At 53.8% G+C, this 19,330-nt stretch overlaps 2 protein-coding genes across 12 annotated transcripts in view; one reads left to right on the forward strand and one right to left on the reverse strand.

Moving 5' to 3' along the window:
- Nucleotides 1–859: 859 nt before the first annotated feature.
- Nucleotides 860–8,869, reverse strand: SPACA9 (sperm acrosome associated 9). 7 transcript variants are annotated; one of them, XM_081278723.1, is made up of 6 exons: nucleotides 8,733–8,869; nucleotides 7,708–8,002; nucleotides 5,268–5,445; nucleotides 4,262–4,442; nucleotides 2,089–2,291; nucleotides 860–1,734 (listed from the first exon to the last, which is right to left on the reverse strand). In XM_081278723.1, exons 4-6 carry the CDS (start codon nucleotides 4,403–4,405, stop codon nucleotides 1,401–1,403), a joined length of 681 nt encoding a protein of 226 aa, XP_081134849.1. In that variant the 5' UTR covers nucleotides 4,406–4,442; nucleotides 5,268–5,445; nucleotides 7,708–8,002; nucleotides 8,733–8,869; the 3' UTR covers nucleotides 860–1,400. The 7 variants fall into 7 exon arrangements, with proteins under 7 accessions (XP_081134849.1, XP_081134850.1, XP_081134851.1 ...); XM_081278724.1 differs by lacking the exon at nucleotides 8,733–8,869 and adding an exon at nucleotides 8,500–8,726; XM_081278725.1 differs by lacking the exon at nucleotides 5,268–5,445.
- A 127-nt stretch (nucleotides 8,870–8,996) lies between these two features.
- The window catches only part of AK8 (adenylate kinase 8), a 109,489-nt gene continuing 99,155 nt past the window's right edge, over nucleotides 8,997–19,330 (forward strand). For 4 of the 5 annotated variants that reach the window (XM_081278712.1, XM_081278714.1, XM_081278715.1 and 1 more), the window contains exons 1-3: nucleotides 8,997–9,272; nucleotides 11,143–11,227; nucleotides 17,197–17,246. In XM_081278712.1, coding sequence (XP_081134838.1) covers nucleotides 9,132–9,272; nucleotides 11,143–11,227; nucleotides 17,197–17,246 — 276 coding nt within the window. In that variant the 5' untranslated portion in view covers nucleotides 8,997–9,131. Of the gene's footprint in view, nucleotides 9,273–11,142; nucleotides 11,228–13,845; nucleotides 14,031–17,196; nucleotides 17,247–19,330 lie in introns of those variants that run through there. The other variant, XM_081278716.1, reaches the window with a different exon arrangement.

Genomic DNA, 19,330 nt, shown 5'->3' on the forward strand with positions numbered 1-19,330 from the left:
AGATTGTCTTCACTGATAACTTACCTGCCTTAAATCTTTGGTCTTTCCCAAAGAGTGGCATGGTGTGCGTGTGTCAAGGGTTGAGTCATGTCTACCGGAGAAGCCCTGAGAGCCAGGGGCTGCCAGTCCACACTCCTGCTGTGTCTGGAGGGGTGGCCAGTTGAGTTTCATGGGATCCTTTTGGTGGAACCTGGTGGACATGCATTTTGTGGCGATTTCGCCAGCCCTGATCCCTGCCAGCTGTGTGCACATGTGCCAGGAGAAGGTGCACAGCTGTCACCAGCTGGTTCATGCCCATTGGGCATTCTGCAGAAGGTGGGAAACCACCCTCTGAGATTTTAAGATCTGCCCCGGCTTCTGATAGCATGGCCTGTGATGCTGAGGAAAGGACCCTTGTGGCAAGCTGTGTTGCAGTGGTTTTCAGGTGCTCGCCCGGCGGTCCAGACGTCAGAACTGCTGCCCCTGGCAGAAGCAGCACCTTCGGGATGGACTTGAAGGTGGCGGTTGTTAATTTGTCTGGAATTCAGGTTTTCTTGCCTGAGGAAGTCTCTCACTAGACAAGGTGCAGGTCTGTGGACTGGCCCTCTGTTACCTGGTGTGGACCTCAGAGTCAGGCCCTTTCTAGGGGCAGGATCCCCTTGGTGGCAGCAGTTTCTCTGCTGTCTGGGAGGGGCTTTGCCTGTGTGGTTACCTCCCAGTATCTTTTGATGTCTTGGGAGAAACGCAGGTTTTCTTTCAGGGAGAAGTCCCAGGAAACCAAACCAGCCAGGCAGAGGTGGTAGAACATTTTTTATTCTTGACTGTCTCCCCCCGAGGAAGCAACAATACAGAAGCTAAGTCGTCCCCTGCGAAGGGAAAAAGTAACAATCAGAGCTCAAAGCAGACACATCACACAGTGTGTGGGCCTCGACTATGCTGTGGACATCAGGCCATGGTCCTTGCTCAGGAACCACAGACAGAATTCTTCTGGAGAGGTGGGCTCACTGCCTTTGTTTTGGTCCAGGGAACTGAACCCTGAGGTGTTCCTTCAGCATCTACCCCTCCCTCCATCCTGGGAGTGGGAGCATCCCTGTCCTGCAGAGAGTCTGTGCCTGCTTCCTGTGGCTGCTGGGGCAGGGAGCTGGATGGCTGCTGGGTGTGGCTCAGTGCCCTCACCTGGGACACCCTCTAGCAACACTGTACTGTTTGGGCAACTCATTAAGCGGGGATCCTCTTCACCAGCACAGAGCTTAGAAGCAGGAAAGTTACAAGTGAAAGCAAGAGAAGGAGAGAGTCTCAATGATGTATTGGCCCTTTTGGGGTTAACGGCAGGGGTGCCGGCACCAGCAGGAATGGATCCACAGGGGAGTCCACACTGGTTAGCAGAGCACCCAGCCGCAGAGCAGGCCCCTAGCCTTGAGTTACAGTTTCCCACCGGGCGGCCTCCAGGGAGGCTTGGAATGTCCTTTGTCTCGCCCCCTGGGTTTGAGGCAGTCTTTTTCCAACTGCCTACATTTGTGCTTTCTTAACCAGCGCTGGGTGCCTGCGGTCTGGGCAGGACAAGCGGCTGCCCTGGTGACATTCTGACATGCTGCGGGCTCACTCACGTGCTGCAGCGCTTTGCGGGGCAGCTTCTCCGAGTGGGCGATCCACTCTTTCATAAGGTCCAGGACAATGGGGATGAGGCTGACCACACCGCCATAGTGGTTCCTGGCCTCGTCACAGCTGAGGTGGTTCACTACATCGTGAGGGTACCTGCAGGCCAGGAGAGGAGGGAGAATGGTGAGCCTTGCTGTGGGGACTGGCTGGCAGCTTCCAGGCCTGGTGCTAAGGCTGTGTCCCCACCAGGTGCAGCTCAGCAGGTCAAGGCCGGGAGCCCCAGGTGCTTCTGCTATGAAAGCCAGGAGCTGAGAACCACTGCCCTGTGGTGTCAGGAAAAACACACTGCCTGGGTGCCCTGCTGTGTCTATGTCCTGGTTTTAAATAGGTCTTCATTGATAGTCATCCCACGAAGGAAGTGTGCACAGCTATAGGGGAGAGCACCAGCTCAGTGTCCCCCTGGGGATCCTCCACACACCAAGGCCTCACCAAGGCCCAGAAGGGACTTACTTTGCTCTGAGGGTGCTCAGGTCATTGCTTTGGCTAACCAAGGTTTTGCATTTGTCAAGGATGTTGTTGGTGACTGGGGTGCCAGAGTGCATGGCCTCAAAGTGCTGGCAGAGCCTGTTCAGCTCTGAACAGATGTCCAGGAACATGAGCAGGATCCGCCGGTCTGTGGAGTTGTTACAGTAGTGTTCCATGTAGCTCTGCACCTGTAAAGGCCAGTCTGATGTGAGCTGGGGATGTGCTGGCCCCCACTGGAACAGCTACCCGGGTTCACTAGGAGAAACCAGTAACACTTAGGCACTCTGACATACAGACCACAACCTACAGCTAACATCACTAGTGTCCCAGGCACTGTGCAAAATGCTGTCTCACTCTTCTCTAAACCCTACACACTGGGTAGGTCTTCTTAAAATTCTTATTTTATAGATTAACACCCTGAATACTAGAGATTAAGAGATGAAATCACCCGCTGGGAAACCAGTGGAAGTGGCTTAGCTGAATGTGTCTCCCAGCTTGTGCATGAATGAGGCTGGGAACCGGGTGATCCATATGAGAAAAATGTTCCTACCACATCCCATATTCAAATAACAACTCTAGGAGTGGTAGGAGCTAAAATGCCAAAAATAAGACTTGAATGTATTTGAAGAAGACATACAAGGGCACTAAGAATATTGATCCTCTGATCTACTTTCAACTTTTCCTTGCTGGCAGGGGGCTAGGGCCTCCCTGGGTGGGAGTCTTTCTCCAGTTACCTGATACCACCCAGTGACTGCATCTGAGGCCGGGCCAGGGCAGGAGACCTGAGCTCCTGTGGAGAGGAAATGGGTTGGGTCTAGGTCCCATTAACTTATCACTCATTCCATACACAACTAACTCTCACCATGATCTGATGATGGGAAGGGTATCACTGCCTCCCCAAGTACCTGGAACTTTCTCAGGCTACAGAGCTTCCCTGTTGCTAAGGGATGTCTTCCTGAATAATCTGAAGTGGTTCCTCCCCAGCTTGTCAGGAGAGAGACTCCTGTCCACAACTGCATGGACACCACTGCATGTGGTGGCCACAACAGAGCTGTCACTGGGCTGCCTGGGTGTGTGCAGGCAGCCTTTGGATGCCTGGCTTAGGGAGGGCAAGTGGGGCTGAGAGCCAGCACTTGAGATGGGGCATCAGAGCACAGGACAGGGTTTACAGGAGCCTCTGATGTGTCTAGGCGGGAAGGCCACTCCCACATGTCACGAAGCTCAGGGGCAGATGCCAAGGCAGTCGGGACTCCAGCTAGTCTTGGAGACTGAAAACCTGTCCAGCGCCCTTAGAAAAAGCTCCAGGGGGATGACGTGCTGCTTGTGCATCAGCCAGTGCAGGGGCATGTCATCAGCTGGTGGGCTCAGAGTCAAGAGCTAGTGCGTCTGGCAAAGGTTGTGTGCTATTCCTTTCTGGATGTTCAGCATTTTTCAAGATAAAAAATTGGGGAAGTGGGACATGGGTTTTACAAAAACCAGGGAAACAATGTTTTCTGTCAGCAAGGGCTGCCTGTTCTCTGTGGCTGCTTCTCCTGAGCTGTTCTGAGCCCGGTACCCACCCCCACCATCTTCACAAGCAGCTGGGCTTCAGCAAGCTTGCGTCCTCACAGTGGCCTCTTTACAGTCCAGGCCTGGTCTATGGGTGGGGTCCTAGCTGCACTGTGGCTCAGGCCCCTAACGTCATGGATGGCCTCCAAATCCTGCAGAGCAAACTTGGACAACAGCTGACCCTCAAGGAAGATTTTTGCAAAAGTGACTAGCAGTTTCTCAGTACCCTGCAATATGTGGTGACAAGGACCATATCCATCTCGATCACCAGTAAAGCTCCACTGCTCAGCCCCCAGGGCTTACTGGGGGCCAAACTTGGGCCGGCAGTTTTCCATGATGGTTCCACTGAATATGCATAATATATGAGAAAACTGAGGCTTAGTGAGGTAAGTAACCTCACTGGCCCAAGGTCACAGAGGTAGCAGGTGGACTTTGACCTTGGCTGGATGAGTCTGGTAGGGGAGGAATGGGGGGAACTTATCCTATCAGTTAGGGTCTGAGTCCTAATCTAATTCAGGCACAAATGTGCTTCCCTTTCCTGGGCTCTTTCAGGTGTGGGGACTGGGCTGGGGAGGCTCCCATGACCAGGGTCAGCCCTGTCAGGTGCCACCTGTTCGATGTTGGAGATGGGCCGGATCTTGTCATGTGCGTTCTCCCTGCAGTGCTCCAGAGCTGCGATGAAGGTGAACTGCTGCTGTTGGAACAGCTTGTACTTCTGCTCAATGCCACGGAGGGTCTCTTTGGCCTCATTCATGGTTGTCCTCTGTGCTCACTTACAGGATAGGAGAGATCTACAGGGAGGAAGGGAGGGAGGGAGGGAAAGATTCCCAACCTGCTCAGCCTATCCCCACAGTCCTGGGGCACAGGGACTGTTTGATCCCTGCTTTACAGAGAAGGGAACCAGGGTCCTAGGAGACCACACAACTCACTCAGGATCTCCCAGGTTACCCATGACCATGCTAAACCTGACCCTTGTCCATGGATAGTGTCCCATGCAATGTGACTTCCTTCTCTCAGGACAGCTTCTCTCTTCCTTGGCTTCTGCAATTATGAGTGTCTACACACACACACACACACACACACACACACACACACACACAGCCTCCAGGGCCTCCCTGTGGTGCCAATACAACCCGGGAATCAAGGGGTATGCCCATAGGAGGAAAAACCAGCAGAACACCAGTTAAGACCAAATTACTAAGACACCAGCCACTGTGCAGGTGGGAGAGTGGGCTAGCTGGGAAGGGTCCGTGCTGGGTTGTTCAGTGTAAGTTGCAAGTCCCCCTGCTCTGCGCTTGGGCAGGGGCCCTGGCCTTAGTCTACGTCATGTGCAGGCCTGGCCCTGATTAGGAACATTAACTGTACCCATGGTGCCACAGGCTGGCCCCAGTGGGACGCAGGTGGCCCAAGAGCTTCTAGAATCCCCTGTGAGCAGAAAGGGCAGAGGGTTCTGTACTCTCTGACTCAATTTTTCTGAGCATGTGAAAAATGTTGCAGATTTATGGAATGTTAGAGCTGGAAAGGTCAGCAGGCCAACTCCCCTTCACTTCCAGGAGGGAAGTGGAGGCCCAGAGACACCCCAGGCTCTACACTTCCTGATTAACCAACATCCTTACCCCTGCCACATCTGGCTGTGCCTCATGAGTGGGGATCAGAGGAGTTGGCTCCAAGGTAGGGACAAGGTGTCCCCAGCGGAAGGGGCAGGAACACAGCAAGGATGGGCAGGTCTCAGGTGGAAGAGTGAAGACAGGATGGATGTGGGAAGAATTCTTCCTTCCTGTCCCCCTCGGCACCCTGAGCAATGAGGAGAGCTTGAGTTGGGAGCATATCTCTGCTGCAAGAGAAGATGACAGCACAGACGGACCAGAAGATGTCTCCACAGATCATGGGCACAGTGAACCAGAGGATTTGAGAGGGGAGCCCTTCAGTGGGATGGGCCAGCTGAGGGTCCTGAGAGTTGTGCCCTATAACCCTGAACAGGCAGGTTCAGGAGAGTGCCAGCCAACAGCAGGAGGACCGCCACTCCCCTGGCGGCTGGTGTGGGCCTGTCCAGGGCTAGGTGGCCTCCTTCCCCTCAAGCTCTCCATACTCAGCACAGCGTCTGATGTGGGGAAGGAAGGGCAGGGAGGCTGGGGCCCACTGCTAACTGAACACCTGCCATATCTTTGGCCCCCTTCCCAGGGGGCAGAGATGGCATACCTGGGCACACTGGGTTTCTGTGGTGCTTCCCGTGCCGTTGGGTTCACCACAACTAGGACTAGGGTGAGGGAGGAGTCAACTGCCTCCTGCGAAACTTGAGGGGGAACCAAAAAAATCAGTAATTGAGAGAAAAATATTTTTTAAAAAGTGAATATAAGGGCTGAGGCTGGGGCTGAGTGGTAGAGCACTGTCTGGCATGTGTGAGTCACTGGGTTTGATCCCCAGCACCACATATAAATAAATAACAAGGTATAAAAAATAAAACAACCAAAAAAAATTTAAAAAGTGAAATACAAAACACAAAAAATTAAAAATGAACACAAAATTCTACAAAGAACAAAATGACAGAATTTTAAGGAAAAACAGGATTGATAGTGCCGCGTCACACTAGAGCCTGTGGCAAAAGGAAAATTCAGTTAATAGTATCTGACTTTTACTTCAATTTTTGGTATTCTAAATGGATTTTAACATTACTTTTGATTTTTAGAAAATACTGTTAAAAACGTTGATTTTTTGGTGCCACCTTATGTTTTATTTTTTTTAAGTTGTTGATGGACCTTTATTTTATTTATTTACATGTGGCGCTGAGAACCAAACCCAGTGCCTCACACATGCTGGGCAAGTGCTCTGCTATTGAGCCACAGACCAGCCGCCCCTTAAGTGCTGTGCCAAGGCAAGTGCTTACTTGCCCCACCCTAATCCAGTCTGGAGTTTGCAAATGACTCAGAGGGAAGACCTAGAAAAGTCACAGTGATGCTGAAATGGGTTTTCAGGGGAGAGAGTGCACCCAGTCAGGCTGGCCTTTGCCCACAGTGCTGTGGTCAGAGTGGTTAAAATAGCCCTGGCTCCACCCCTGTGGCTGACCTCAGGCAAGCTACTCCTCAGTGTCCTAACATGCCATAGGGAGAGAGCAACATTAGCTGCCCAGTCTTGGGATGAACACCAGATGAGGTGACAGGTATAAGGTGTAGACCCTGGGCCTGCAATATGATAATACCATCATTGCAGCCACTAGAACTATTGGGATCAAACTCTGCATGCGATGGCAGGGGATTGCCACAACTGTGTGCACCTGGAAGGAAGCAGGGGTTGCTGAGGTAGGAGAGGTGGGACTGTGGGCTGGGTTGAGGGGTGGGGAATGCAGGAAGACTGAGCAGTTGCAGAAGAGGGCAGCAGACAGGCCCTGTCCTGGGGTCAGGCTGGGTGTTCAGAAGAACCACTGGAGGCTTCTAAGCCAAGGGGGTAAAAACATGGCAGGCATTTGCTCGCCAGGTCTTCACTTTGCCAGATGCTGTCCAGGTACAGAGATCTATGACACTGGCCAAAGTGGACAGGCCCCCTGCTCTGGAAGAAGCCACCTGCTAAAGAGTGGGAGATCAATCAGGGCATAGGTGATGACATGAAACTGCTTGGTGGGCATGTGGGAGAAGCAGGTCGTACTGTCTCTGCAGGAGGGACTTTGGGTGGATGTGGTGCAGGGCAAAGGACAGGTATGCTCCAACCCTAGATCCTGGCTCACCCTGTCCTCATGAGAACAGTTGGTCAGGGCTCTAAGTAAATAAGCCCTGGGCATGCTTTACCTTGAGTTATCCCCTCAGCCTAGAAATGAGAGGCCATGTTATTTCACAAGCTGAAATGGAGCAACTGGAAATGGGCAAGCCTGGACTCCTCCCGCAGCCTGCCTTTCTAGTCTGGGCTTTTGGCTCCCTCCCTGCTGTTCCTTAGAGACAAACTTGCTACAAATCAGACTGGCTGGGGGTGGGGACCGGTCAGATTGCCAGACCCCTTCTAGGGTTCAACCACTAGCTAGACCCTGGGCCTCACGCCCACTCCCACTAGACTTCCCCTATTACCCACCTCAAAGCAATAGGGACTAGGATTTAGGGGGCTGAGTCCAGCTCCCTGCCATCCTCTTGGGGATTTCTGAGACTGCCAAGTTCTCCAAGGATACAGCAATACCTTGGCTGGTGGCCCCAAGAGCCCCTGAGAGCAAAACTAACTCGGTTCTTGATCCTAGCAACTTGTGACATGCACACCAGGAATGTCAACGAGAGGAGCTGTAATAAGCTATCCAAAGTGATCATCCCTTGAACAAGAGCTCTGCAGCCAAATTAGTGTAGATGAAAGGTACAGGGTGCAGGCACTTCTGGATCTAGGGAAGGAGGGAGGAAAAAAATGATTACCTGATAGGTTTTAGGCTTTAATTGATTTGTATTTTCCCAGGCTGCTAAAGATGATTAAATCATGGTATGAAAAACGCCTAGGGCTTAAAATAAATGAGGAGAAAGGTACATCATTTCAGAAATGTCCAAGAAGCAAACTGAACTTCTCTGCCACAAATTGCAGGCTTGGTTGTTGTGTTCTTTGTTCGGGGGGAGATAGCTTCCTTTTCTTCCCCAGCTGTCTTTGGGTTTGACAAGCCCACCAAGATGTGTGCACTTTGAGAAAGCAGTTTTGGGGGAAAAAAGGCAGCACTGCTGGTTTTACTTTGGAGGGTGTCTGTGGGCTGGCGTCAGGATGCCTACTTCCAGTTCCGGATCTCCCTCTGCTTTGACCAGTGACCCTGGGAAAGATTTTCCCCCTTTCTGAGCCTCGGTTTATGCATCTGTAAAACGAGGGACTCGTCAGTCTGATCCTCCAATTTCTTACCTGTAAAATGGGAACGGCAGCGCCTATTTCACATGGCTGTCGCAAAGATACTACTACTACTACCCACAGCGGCCTCCGCGCTTGGCGTGCTCACTGACTGCAAGTCTCAGTCCAGAGGCTTCACTAACCCCCTCCGGCACCAGGGAGGGAAGGGAGGCACAGAGCAAGCAGCTGGCCAGCCGGAGCCCCCGGCCCGCCGCGCCGCGTCCCGCCCGTCCCCTAGGCCCCTTTACCCTTGCTTGTGCTGGACGGGCACAGAGCGCAGGCTGGCGTGACTCCGTGGGCGTCTGGGCCCCGGAGGGCGGGGAGGCCCTGCTTAGGACTCGGGAGGCGGGAGTGGGCGGGGTGGGCGCCGGCCGGGGCGGGCCGCGGCGCGATTGTGACCGCGGGGCCGCGCCCGGGTCACGTGGCCGCCGGGCCGCGCCGGGGTAGGGAGTCCGCTGGGGTCGCGGGCCGCCGCGTGGGCGCCCTCCCGCCCGGAACGCCTGCGCCACGCTGCAGACTGGGAGGCGGAGGCCTGAAGCGGGGAGCGGCCGCGGGCCAGGCGGGCGGGGGCGGCAGCGGGGCGCCTGGGCGGTCATCGGGCCACCAGAGGCCCCGCGAGGGGCGTGGGCGGGGCGCGGCGCGCTCTGATGACGCAGTCGGCGGCGCCCTGGCTGCCAGTTGCTAGGCAGAGCGCGCCGCGCGACATGGACGCTACCTCGGCCCCGCATCTCATCCCCCCGGAAATGCCCCAGTACGGGGAGGAGAAGCACGTCTTCGAGCTGATGCAGGTGACCCGAGCCGCGCCGCGGACGCCGGCTGCGGGGCTCCGAGCTCCGGGGGCCCCGCAGCGTCCCCGCCGTCCGCGCCCTCGGGCGCAGCCTCGGGCCCGCACGCCGCAGAGCCGGCCCGGCTGCGCCCGCCTCCTGCAGCCGAGCCCCTCGCGGAGCCTGCGCGTTGGGCGGCGCAGGGGCCACCCAGGAGGGCTTTCCGCTGCCTCTTTCCAGTCCTTCCCGGCTTGGATGTTTCCGCCAGAGTTTTGACCATTTCATTTAGTATTTTTAATTTTAGAATAATTTCTGACTCGGAAAGTCACAAAAATAATATGGATGTCAGGTGCCAGTGGCACACACCTCTGTAATCCCTGCTTCTTGGAAGGCTGAGGCGGGAGTATCAGAAGTTCCAGGCCAGCGTGAGCAACTGAGACCTTGCTCAAAGTAACCTTTTCAAAAGGGCTGGAGGTGTAGCTCACAGACATCACTCCTGGGTTCAATCCCACAAACAGTGTGGAATTCTGGTCTAGCTTCGCCCAGGTTCTCCCAGTGACGACATGGAACACAGCAGAAGTACCTTGTCAAAATCTGAAAACTGATGTGGGGCATCATACTACAGGCTTGGTTTGGATATGTGTGTGTGTGTGTGTGTGTGTGTGTGTGTGTGTGTGTGTATCTGAAATTTGTGAGATGTATAGATTCACATAACTACCACTTCCCCCTGTTTTAACCAAATCATTTCTTGAAATCAACCTACTTTTAAAAGTTAATTCCTTTTGCCTCATTTTAAGCAAAATCCTTGAAATTATAGATTTGATGTGTATATTTTTTCTTATACACATTGAATATGCAACCACATCATCATGAGCGAACTGTCTAAAATCCTCTCAGTGCAGCCAGTGACAGGCAAACATGGATTTAGTCCACCTGTTCCATTGAAAAGGTGGAGGAGCTGAGGCTCAGAGGAGGGAAGGGACTTGCCAGTGAGACCTGGAGTGGGGCTGGGACCAGGACTTGTGTCACACATTGGTGTTCCTTTTACTGCTCCACCCCTCCTCTGCCTTCAGGACGGAAGCCCCTTCCTCCTCGTCCCACCAGCCTCACTCATTTCAGCCAGCAGTTCATTTCTGTGCCATTTGTTCAAAAGCCCTGGCAGCTGCTTGCCCTTAACATGTTTGTTCAAATGGATTAAATGGCCAGATTCTCAGGACTATTTCCACATTTGGGTGATAACTATTCTGCCCCCTCTGGAAGCACCCAGGTAGTAGCAACCTAGGTGGTTAACTGTCCCCAACAAACAAATGTGCTGGGCACCTACTGGGATTGTGACAGGCCCTGGGGATCCACACAGATCAACAGAACCCATGGCCTGCTGGGGGGATGATCAGGCAGGCAGGGACAAGGTGAGGCCAGGGCAGGTGTGCCGGAGCATGGGACAGATGTGGGTTACCTCGTGCATATAATCAGAAAGGTATGTTCCCATTGAAACCTGAGGACCCAGTAGAAGGTGGCTAGGACAAGAATGAGGAAGAAGCCTTCCAGGCTAGGAAATAGCTCTGCTAAGACTCTGGAGAGGCCGACAGTGAGGTGCCTGAGGAGAACTGGGAGGAGGCTTGATGGGAAGTACAAAGGGAACCAGGGGAGAAGGCCCTGGGACAGCCTGCTGTGAGTCAGGGTGCTGTCCCTCCAGGTGCCCCCCCCACAACACCTTCCCCACCTCATGCCTCTGCTATGGGGACTCCAGCAGATGCCAGATGGGGCAGGGGTTAGGTCCCAGTTTGAAGGCCTGTTTGGCAGGGTGCAATGGAGAAAGAAGGCCCATGTCTGGCAGCCAGGGCAGCCAGGGCCCCTGGGGTACTAAGTGCTTCTGTCTGCCCTGTGCCCACAGACCATGCTGGAGCAGCTCCTGATCTGCCAGCCTGAGGACCCCATCTCCTTCCTGATCAAGCACTTACAGCGCGACAATGATAATGGTGAGCACTCAGTGTGCAGGCCCCTGCTCCTCCAGAGCCCCTGCCTGACCCTGGCCATACTTGTGTTTGAAAGGAGTTGGAGCAGGGTGAGGAGGAGCTTTGACAACTTGAGGTGGTTAATTGAAAAATGCCTTCGTTTCTTTTGGAACGCAACTAATAAAAATTCTCTTGCCAAGTTATTAAAATGCAAACCTCAGAATGGCCCACGGAATCAATTATTAATGCCTCCGCCTGCCCTAGCTGATGTCGCCTGTTGGGTTTAAGCTCTCTGATCAGTCCTCTTGTCAGGTGTGTTTGGTTTCTGGTCTACCTAGACAGGTGAGCACTGGGCTTTTCAGACGGTCTCATTATCGGTGCCAGCTAATGAGTTCCAGAGCTCCCCAAGTCTTGGCCAGGTGCAGGTCAGCCAGACCCCAGGCCAGAGTGCAGAACCAGGAGGAGGGGCAGGGGAGGCCCTGGAGCAAGCAGACCCCTCACTCCAAGGTGCCTTGGGCCGATTTGCCAGGTGGAGGATTCAGCTGTCAGGGAAAACCAGCGTATTGGAGCTTTGATAACTCACCAGAGCATGGCTGCTTTGAGGAGTCAGTGCTGGTGTGGCTGAAAGGGACAAGGCCTGAGGTGCCTGAGGTGGGTCTCAGACAGCCTCAGGTGAGGAGCAGCACAGGTTATTGGAGGGGGAAGGGGGCTCATGACTGCAATGACCCATGGTCTCAGGCTGGGCTGTGGCGCATCAGAGGAACGTGCTTCTTGGACCCCATGCCATTGCGTAGATCTCTGCCCTGGGTTCAAAGAAAGCCCCACAGTGCCCTTTTCTGAGTTTGCAGGTGGGCACAGGTGGCTGGGCATTGGCTCACCCAGCTGGGGTTGATGAGCGCCCATATGCCCAGGTGGAGGCGGAGCCATGATGGGGGCTGCCCACCAGTCTTCCCCGAAGCCTCACTGGCCAGACCTGGCTCACTGTGCCCTACGGCGACTCTCCTGGGAGGCCTGTTCCCTGAGGGTTATCATGTGGGGCGGGAGGCTCCTCTGCAGCCTCAAAGCAGCGTTGCTTCATTTTCAGAGGGAAAGTTTCTGCCTGTTACTGCTCCGCCTGTTACTCCAGGGCCGCTGGCAGCACTACTGTCCTGGGCCACCACCAGCAGTGGCAAAGGAGGCAGAGGGACAGTGAATTCAAGAGGCAGACCAAGGTGGGAGTAAAAGCAAAGTGAAACCCAAAGGGGAAGGGAAGCAGCGGCCAGGCTGAGGCAAGAGAGGGCCCAAGCACAGCCCAGGAGGCAGGGAGCCTCCACAGCCCACCCACCCGAGAAGGTCACTGTCTCCAGAGTAGGGAGTGACAGTGGGGTCCTTGCCCAGGCTTGGTGCCAGTCTCCCTCTCTGCAAGCGGGCCATGAAGCCTGGCCTATTCCTTGGTGGCCAGTGACGGCTGAGGGGATGACAAGCCCACTTGCCCCTGTGGGGGACAGGGGCTTGGCAATTGTGATGTTCAGCTTTTTGTTGGTGAAAAGCTTAATGAGATTTTTGTAAATTAAAAGCTGTGCTTGGTGACAAAGGCCTGGGGTTGTGCTGGCACTTCCTACCTATCCTGCCAGGCACCTGCAGGCCCTGCTCTGTGTGCTGAAGCCACTGACCTCCAGGCTTCACTGGGCCTGGCCTAGGAGCTTGAGAGTCTGACCCGGAGGCCACCTTCTCCTCACGTTCCCACCTTGCTGCTCTGCCTGGGGATTTGTTTTGGTGTCACACTGCCCAGAGCATCAGGATTTTGAAGTCCCAATATCATTCTGGTTTGGATGCAGCTGGTGTTGGCTGGAGAGCCACCTCCTCTCTTTAGGACGGCCCCCTTGTCACCCCGTCATTGCAGGGCTCGGGCCTTCCAAAGGCTGCCCTCCACGGAGCTGCTCCTTCCTCCTGTTTGCCTTTGCTCTCAGGCAGGGAGAAGAGTCCAGACCCGCTCCTTCGCTCCCAGCCACGGGTGCCTTCCGTCCGCCCTCAAAGCTTTCCAGCCCAAGGGCTCCCAGGTGTGGTCACTGGGTCCTGGTAGTTTTGTTTTGGGGGTTAGCTTGTTCCTTCAGCCTTGCACCCCACCCCCAGGCCTTGGACTGGCAGCTTTTGTGGATGTGGGGACATTCTGTCCACAGGCTTCCCTCCCCTTGCTCTGGCCCCTCACAGGTGAAGCACAGCCTATGTCAACCTGTCTAGTTCAAATTATTGAAAAACAAAAGGTAAATTCAATTATATAGGATCAAAAGATGCTACCCCTAACCTATCAAAAGTAAAAAATGCCAATTTTTAAATTTTCATTTTTTGTTTTCAGTTATGTGGGGAAATTACCATAAATTAAAAATATTCTGGAGCCTTCATAGAATAGTTTACCACACTGTTCTAGGGAGGGTGGGGCACAAATTGCTTTTGTGGCTTTTCTAGGAGTTGCCTAGAGCCAGTTCAAGCCAATCTTATTGTGTTCTAGAAGACTGCTGAGGCTCGGTGAGGTCATGTGACACCCAACAAATATTTCCAGTGTCCTGGGTAGTTATGGCATATCTCCTTCTAGCCACACGGTGGCCTGAGTTAACTGGAGCCAGGCCCTCAGCCCTCTGCAAGGTCAACTTGAACACAGGCAACACTGGCCACGGCTGGGGGAGCGGAGCGCAGCTCTGGACTCACTCTGCCCGAGAGCCAGCGTGCAGGAGGGTGGGGAGGGAGCTACAGCAGGGCTGGCAGCCCCTGCACCACAAGCAGAGCAGATTTAGTACAAAGTGAGCATTTACAGTGGCCCTGGGCAATATTAGAGCCTGCGCTGGTGAAAGTAATGGTGTGTTTCGTCTCCTATCAAACGTTTGTCCAGGAAAGCTGTGTATTAGGCTCAATACCTAAGGGGTTCCTGTGAATCTTAAATCATGCTCCTAGTTAAACCTCAAAAGGCTCTGTGGATGGAAAGGTTCTTTGATTTCCTTTGAAGTGGTTGGAGGAAGTTGATTACTCTTGGCAGTCAAGCAGCCTTTTATGACACTGTTTATAAATAATTACTTAGGAGCAGGCTGGAGCTTCAAGGTGTTAGATTTTAAGAACTGAAATTAATCACATAAATGAGTGTGAGAAATTAGGTGGGGGAAAGGCCGCGGACGTTCCCCTGTTAAAGCATTTTTATAGATGTGTACAATTTGGGAGCCACTTACAGAAACCCGGAGGGGGGTCCCCTGGTGTCATGGGCCCAGGAACTCTGCCAGAACAAAGGCAGCACGTGGGAGTCGGACTGGTCCCAGAATGCCCTTGGTGCTGTGCACTGCCCTTCCTCTCAGGCGCCACCAGCCCTGAGCCCAGCCGGGTCTGGCCGGTGTTCTGGGGCACAGCAGAGCCTGTGCTGGGAGCCCCTTTAGGGCACCGGGCACACTCTGTGGCCCCAGGGCCAAGCCAGCACCCTCCTGGCCTGAGCAAGGCTTCACTTCATGGCATGAGGCCTCCTGCCTTTGTCCACCTCCCAAAGCCACCTCATTTCTAACCAGACCCTCAAGTGTGTTCCCCACTGTCGGGGCTTTCTCACCCAGGGTGAGGCCCTGCAAGGGCCAGAGAGAGAATGGGCCCCCGAGTCCTGTCCTGGCCCCCACCCCAGATGCTGGAAGGCCTTCTGGGCTTCTGTGATGGCTGAGGCCTGGGCCTGTGGCCTCAGCTGCCCTGGTCACATGAGCCTCTCCCTGGTGTCTCCACCAGGCCTGGTTCCTGGGCAGCAGTGGCAGAGTGGAGCCTGTGGCTCGCCTACCCACGTCAGAGTGTCATGGGCACAAGCTGCAGTGTGTGGTGCCTGGCCCAGCCATGCTCATACCCCTGAACGCTTGGTGGCCTTACTTGGTGGGCAGCCCTGGGCCTGCTCCCAGCCTGTGCGGGACTCTCCCAGCCACATTGGTCTTTGACCAAACCCCTTTTCTGCTTGACTCACATCTGGCTCCTCAGCTTGTTCCAAGGATGCAGGCTGGAGAGGGAGCTCTCTGTCAGATGGCAGTCATGGTGGTGACAAGGGTGGTGGATACTCGGTGATCACAGCCAGCCAGCCAAGGGGGCCCCCATGGGTGCTGCAGTGGGGGTGGCAAAAGAGATGAGCCTTGGTACCTGCCCGCAGGGCCGTGGTGTTTCTGCTGTGGGATGAAGCTCTCCAAGGTGGAGGTGGCCCTGCACGCCACGTGGTCGAGAGCCCCGACAGGAGACCCAGGAGGAGAGGAGGAGACAGCAGGAGTAAGGAGGACATTCCTGGTAGGGCAGCGACAAGTGACAAGCCAGGACTATGAAGGGACATCTAGAGGAAGAACGAGAAAGGCCCAGAGGCCCCAACTCAAGGAGGGACTGATTCTTTGCCCCAGCTAGACGAGGCTCTGGATGGCAGGGCCACCCTTCTGGAGGTCCTGCCTCCGAGGATCCAGGGGCACTAAAGGCACACAGGGACTTGTGGCCAGAAGCCCATCGGCAGCAGGAAGTGCTCCAGCCCAAGCTGACTTGGAAAGAAGAGTGTCTGCGGCGGTCTGCTGAGTACTCCTGCACCCAGTACTCCTGGGCAAGGGCCAGGCTGGAGGAGGCACTCGGCTGCCCTGTGCCTGCCTCCCACGCCCCTCGTTCCCACTGCCACCAGCAGGAAGGGCTGTGGTCTTTGAGAAGCGGTCACCTCCATTCCAACATCAGGGCCTGGCAGGCAGCCTTATAAACAGAGTCTAGAGAACCCCAGGGGGTTACAGCAGTTTGTTAGGGATCCGTAAAAGCCATGAGCTGGGGAGAGAGCACTTCCCTTGCTGGAGACCAGAGACCAGAGGCTGCAGGTCAGCCCCGTGCCCAGCTGACTGGCCACCTGGAGCCATCCAGCCTGCTCTTCTCAGCAGCCTCCAGCCAGCGTGAAGAGTGCTCTGGAGCTGGTGCCGGGGGTCAGTGAATCGCCTTGAACTTGCCACCTTTTCCCTGAAAATGAAAGTGCTGTGTGAATTTGGGCAAAACTCTGTTTAAAGCCAAGCAGCCTGGCAGGGCATGGTAGTGCTGACCATTAAATTGCTGTCCAAGAGGACAGCACCTGGCTCCTTCACTGTCTGTCCCCAAAGTAGGTCAAACACATCCCTCTGCATGGTTGAGGTTCCTTCCCGCTGGCCTGGCAGGAATGGGCTCTCTGTGCAGACAGTGACCTGTGCCCACGCAAGCAGGGCCTGACAAGACGACTCCCTTCGCACAAGTGGGGGGAGGCCACGTAACCAAGATGGTGCTCAGCAAGAGGCCACTGCAGGTTTGTCTGTCCAGACACAGCGTGCTGTTTCTGCAGCTTGACCCCACGCACATGCCCGCTGCTCCCCCCAATGGTGGTCTTCACGCATGATCTTCAGCACATGCTCCCCGTGTGGAAACCGCTTCGGGAATCCTGCGGAGCCAAGAACATTCCAGAGGCAGGGCTGTGGTGACACATGAGCTGCCAGTGTCTTCCATTTGCATAGAAATGCTCATATTTGAAACAAAGACTTTCCTGTCTCAGGTTTTATAAATCTGGCCCAGGCGTCCCAGGCTTTTTTCCATTATTTTCCTCTATAAAATGACGGGAATACAATTTGCTAAGTAAAAAGGCATAAATATAAAAAGAGCTTCGAAGGTCGATTTACATAAAATACGACTTTGAGAGAGTGTCCCTGAGACAAAGTCCCTGTTTAAAATGCTTTATGGTGTTTGAAATCCCAATTGTTCTTGATATTTATTAGTTTGGCAAACAAGTTGCTGTGTCCACGTCCCCATGGAGATAGAAAAATAAACCATCTCAGTGATCACTTACCTTTCTAAACACAGAGAATATGTTCTATGGTGCGAGTGTCTCCGAGCCACCGGGTTACAAATGGCCGTGTCACCGGCAGAAATGAAATCTGGGGAGGAGAGAGATAAATACACCCAGCACACCGTGGGCATGGGAGGCTGCTTGTCTTCCTGAGCGGTGACATCTAGGTCTTTTTATTCCACAGTGCCGAAGATTGTGATATTAGGTCCGCCCGCCTCGGGGAAAACAACTATCGTAAGTGTATCATATTAAATGTTGGGGCGCCGTGATCGCTCATTTGTGCTCCAGCAGGAAGGAGCCCAGACCTCAGTGAGCTGTCAGCAGAGCAGGGCCGTTCCTCTTCTTTGCCTCTCTTCCTTCTTGTTTCCTTGTTACCAAGCCTATGTGTGATCCTGGTAGAAAACCTAGAAAAACCAAAAATACCCTTCCCCTTCACCCAGAGACAAGAGACTTCAACATTGGGGATGCACCTTCTGGAGTCTTGTCATGCCTACATGAATGGGATCTTTTTATTTTAAAAATATTGTTAGTTGTAGGGGGACACAATAACTTTTTTTATTTATTTATCTTTATGTGGTGCTGAAGATGGAACCCAGGGCCTCATATATGTGAGGCAAGTGCTCCACCATTGAGCCACCACCCCAGCTCCTTAAGTGCTACCTTTGCACACCCTTAACTGGAGCCTAGGAGACATCTCAAGAAGTTAGAGTATTTGGTCTTAAGATTCAGCCTTAAAATTTTGATTATGAAATATTTTGAATAATCAGAAAAGCACAAAACTAGATATAGTTATTCATGTGCCCGACTCCCAGATCTTACCCATGCTTATCATTTTGCTCTTTTCTTTGGTCTTTCTCCATTTTAAGGAGACTGTGCTTTGAAGATGCAGGAAATAGCTCAGCCCTCCTCACTCCTCTGTGACTCCTCCCCCAAGGCAAAGGCTGACCAGGAGCTGCTATGGGGATTGAACTCAGGAGCACCCGACCCCTGAGCCACATCCCAGCCCTATTTTGTATTTTATGTAGAGATAGGGTCTCACTGAGTTGCTTAGTGCCTCGCTGTTGCTGAGGCTGGCTTTGAACTCGTGATCCTCCTGCCTCAGCCTCCCAAGCCGCTAGGATTATACAGGCATACACCATTACGCCTGGCTCCTTTTTTTAAGTGCCACCAGCATGTCAAAATTTGAGTCTTTCTGCCTTCTAAAATCTTGTTGGCGGACAGCAATGAGCCTTCCCCAGTGACCAAGTCACTGCTCTGCACACTCCTTGTGGACTAGAATCGTGGGGCAGCCTGTTCCCAATTAACTGACATCTTTTTTTTTTTTTTTTAGACAGAGAGAGAGAGAGAGAATTTTTAATATTTTTATTTTTTAGTTCTCGGCGGACACAACATCTTTGTTGGTATGTGGTGCTGAGGATCGAACCCGGGCCGCACGCATGCCAGGCGAGCGCGCTACCGCTTGAGCCAATCCCCAGCCCTAACTGACATCTTTATTCCTAAAAGGAACCGAGCTGGCTCCTTACACAGAGCACCCTGCATCTGCTGTGCCTTTGGAGTTGTGTAGCTGATGCTTCTGTCCACCTGTCAACTTCCCTCTGTCTGTCTCGGACTCCTCAGCGTGGGGCTGCCAGCTGCACTCCTGTCCACAGCCAGCTCCCCAGAACCCAGCCTCTCTCGCTGTTTTACTTTAGAAACTGGGGGCTTCCAGGCCCATGGGTCGTCAGCATTACCAGAGTGCTTTGAAAAATGCCAGTTCCTGGGCTTCTCTACAGATGGACCTCATCAGAATCTCCCAGGACAGGGCTCAGAAAACCAGTTGGAAAGGCTCCCTTGGCAGATTGTGACACAGGGACCTTGAATGACGGTCTGCATTAGACAGACATGGCACCTATTTACTGAGCTAGGTTGTCAAGGAAGGGTCTAGATGCTCAGGGGAGGGTCTCCTTTTGGGAAAGGGCTTTTGTTCTGCTACCGTCAGGGCCATCTTTGCCTTGCTCAGGCTCTTCTCTGATCACTAGGAGGGACTTGCCAGTCAGAGCAGCCTGGAGCACAGAGACCTTCCTTTGTCAGGTCCCTGCAAGGTTGAGGTCATCGAGTTTGTCCCCTGAAGAAGCAGGTTCTAGAAGCTGGAAGCTGGTATTGAAGCTCACACCTCACGGTGAACTCACCACGCTCACCCTCAGCCTGTGTGGGGACGCAGACTTGGAGTTTCCAGCGTAAGACCCAGACAGGGCTCTTCCCACTGTTGTCCCCGATGCATCCTGTAGCAGGAGGAGCAGGGAGAGTTAAGGTCCACAGAGCCCAGGTGCTGAAATGGC

The sequence above is a fragment of the Spermophilus citellus genome, assembly GCF_964194105.1.
Source record: "Spermophilus citellus genome assembly, chromosome: 2".
NCBI classification, from domain to species: Eukaryota; Metazoa; Chordata; class Mammalia; order Rodentia; family Sciuridae; genus Spermophilus; species Spermophilus citellus.

What these genes read in the sequence shown, in the direction of transcription:
- SPACA9 (XM_081278719.1), bottom strand. Translation starts at nt 4,405, where the DNA reads ATGAATGAGGCCAAAGAGACCCTCCGTGGCATTGAGCAGAAGTACAAG. An exon ending in CCATCTCCAACATCGAACAG is followed by an intron (nt 2,292 to 4,261) that starts GTGGCACCTGAC and finishes TGGCCTTTACAG; the next exon opens with GTGCAGAGCTACATGGAACA. An exon ending in CTGAGCACCCTCAGAGCAAA is followed by an intron (nt 1,735 to 2,088) that starts GTAAGTCCCTTC and finishes CCTGGCCTGCAG; the next exon opens with GTACCCTCACGATGTAGTGA.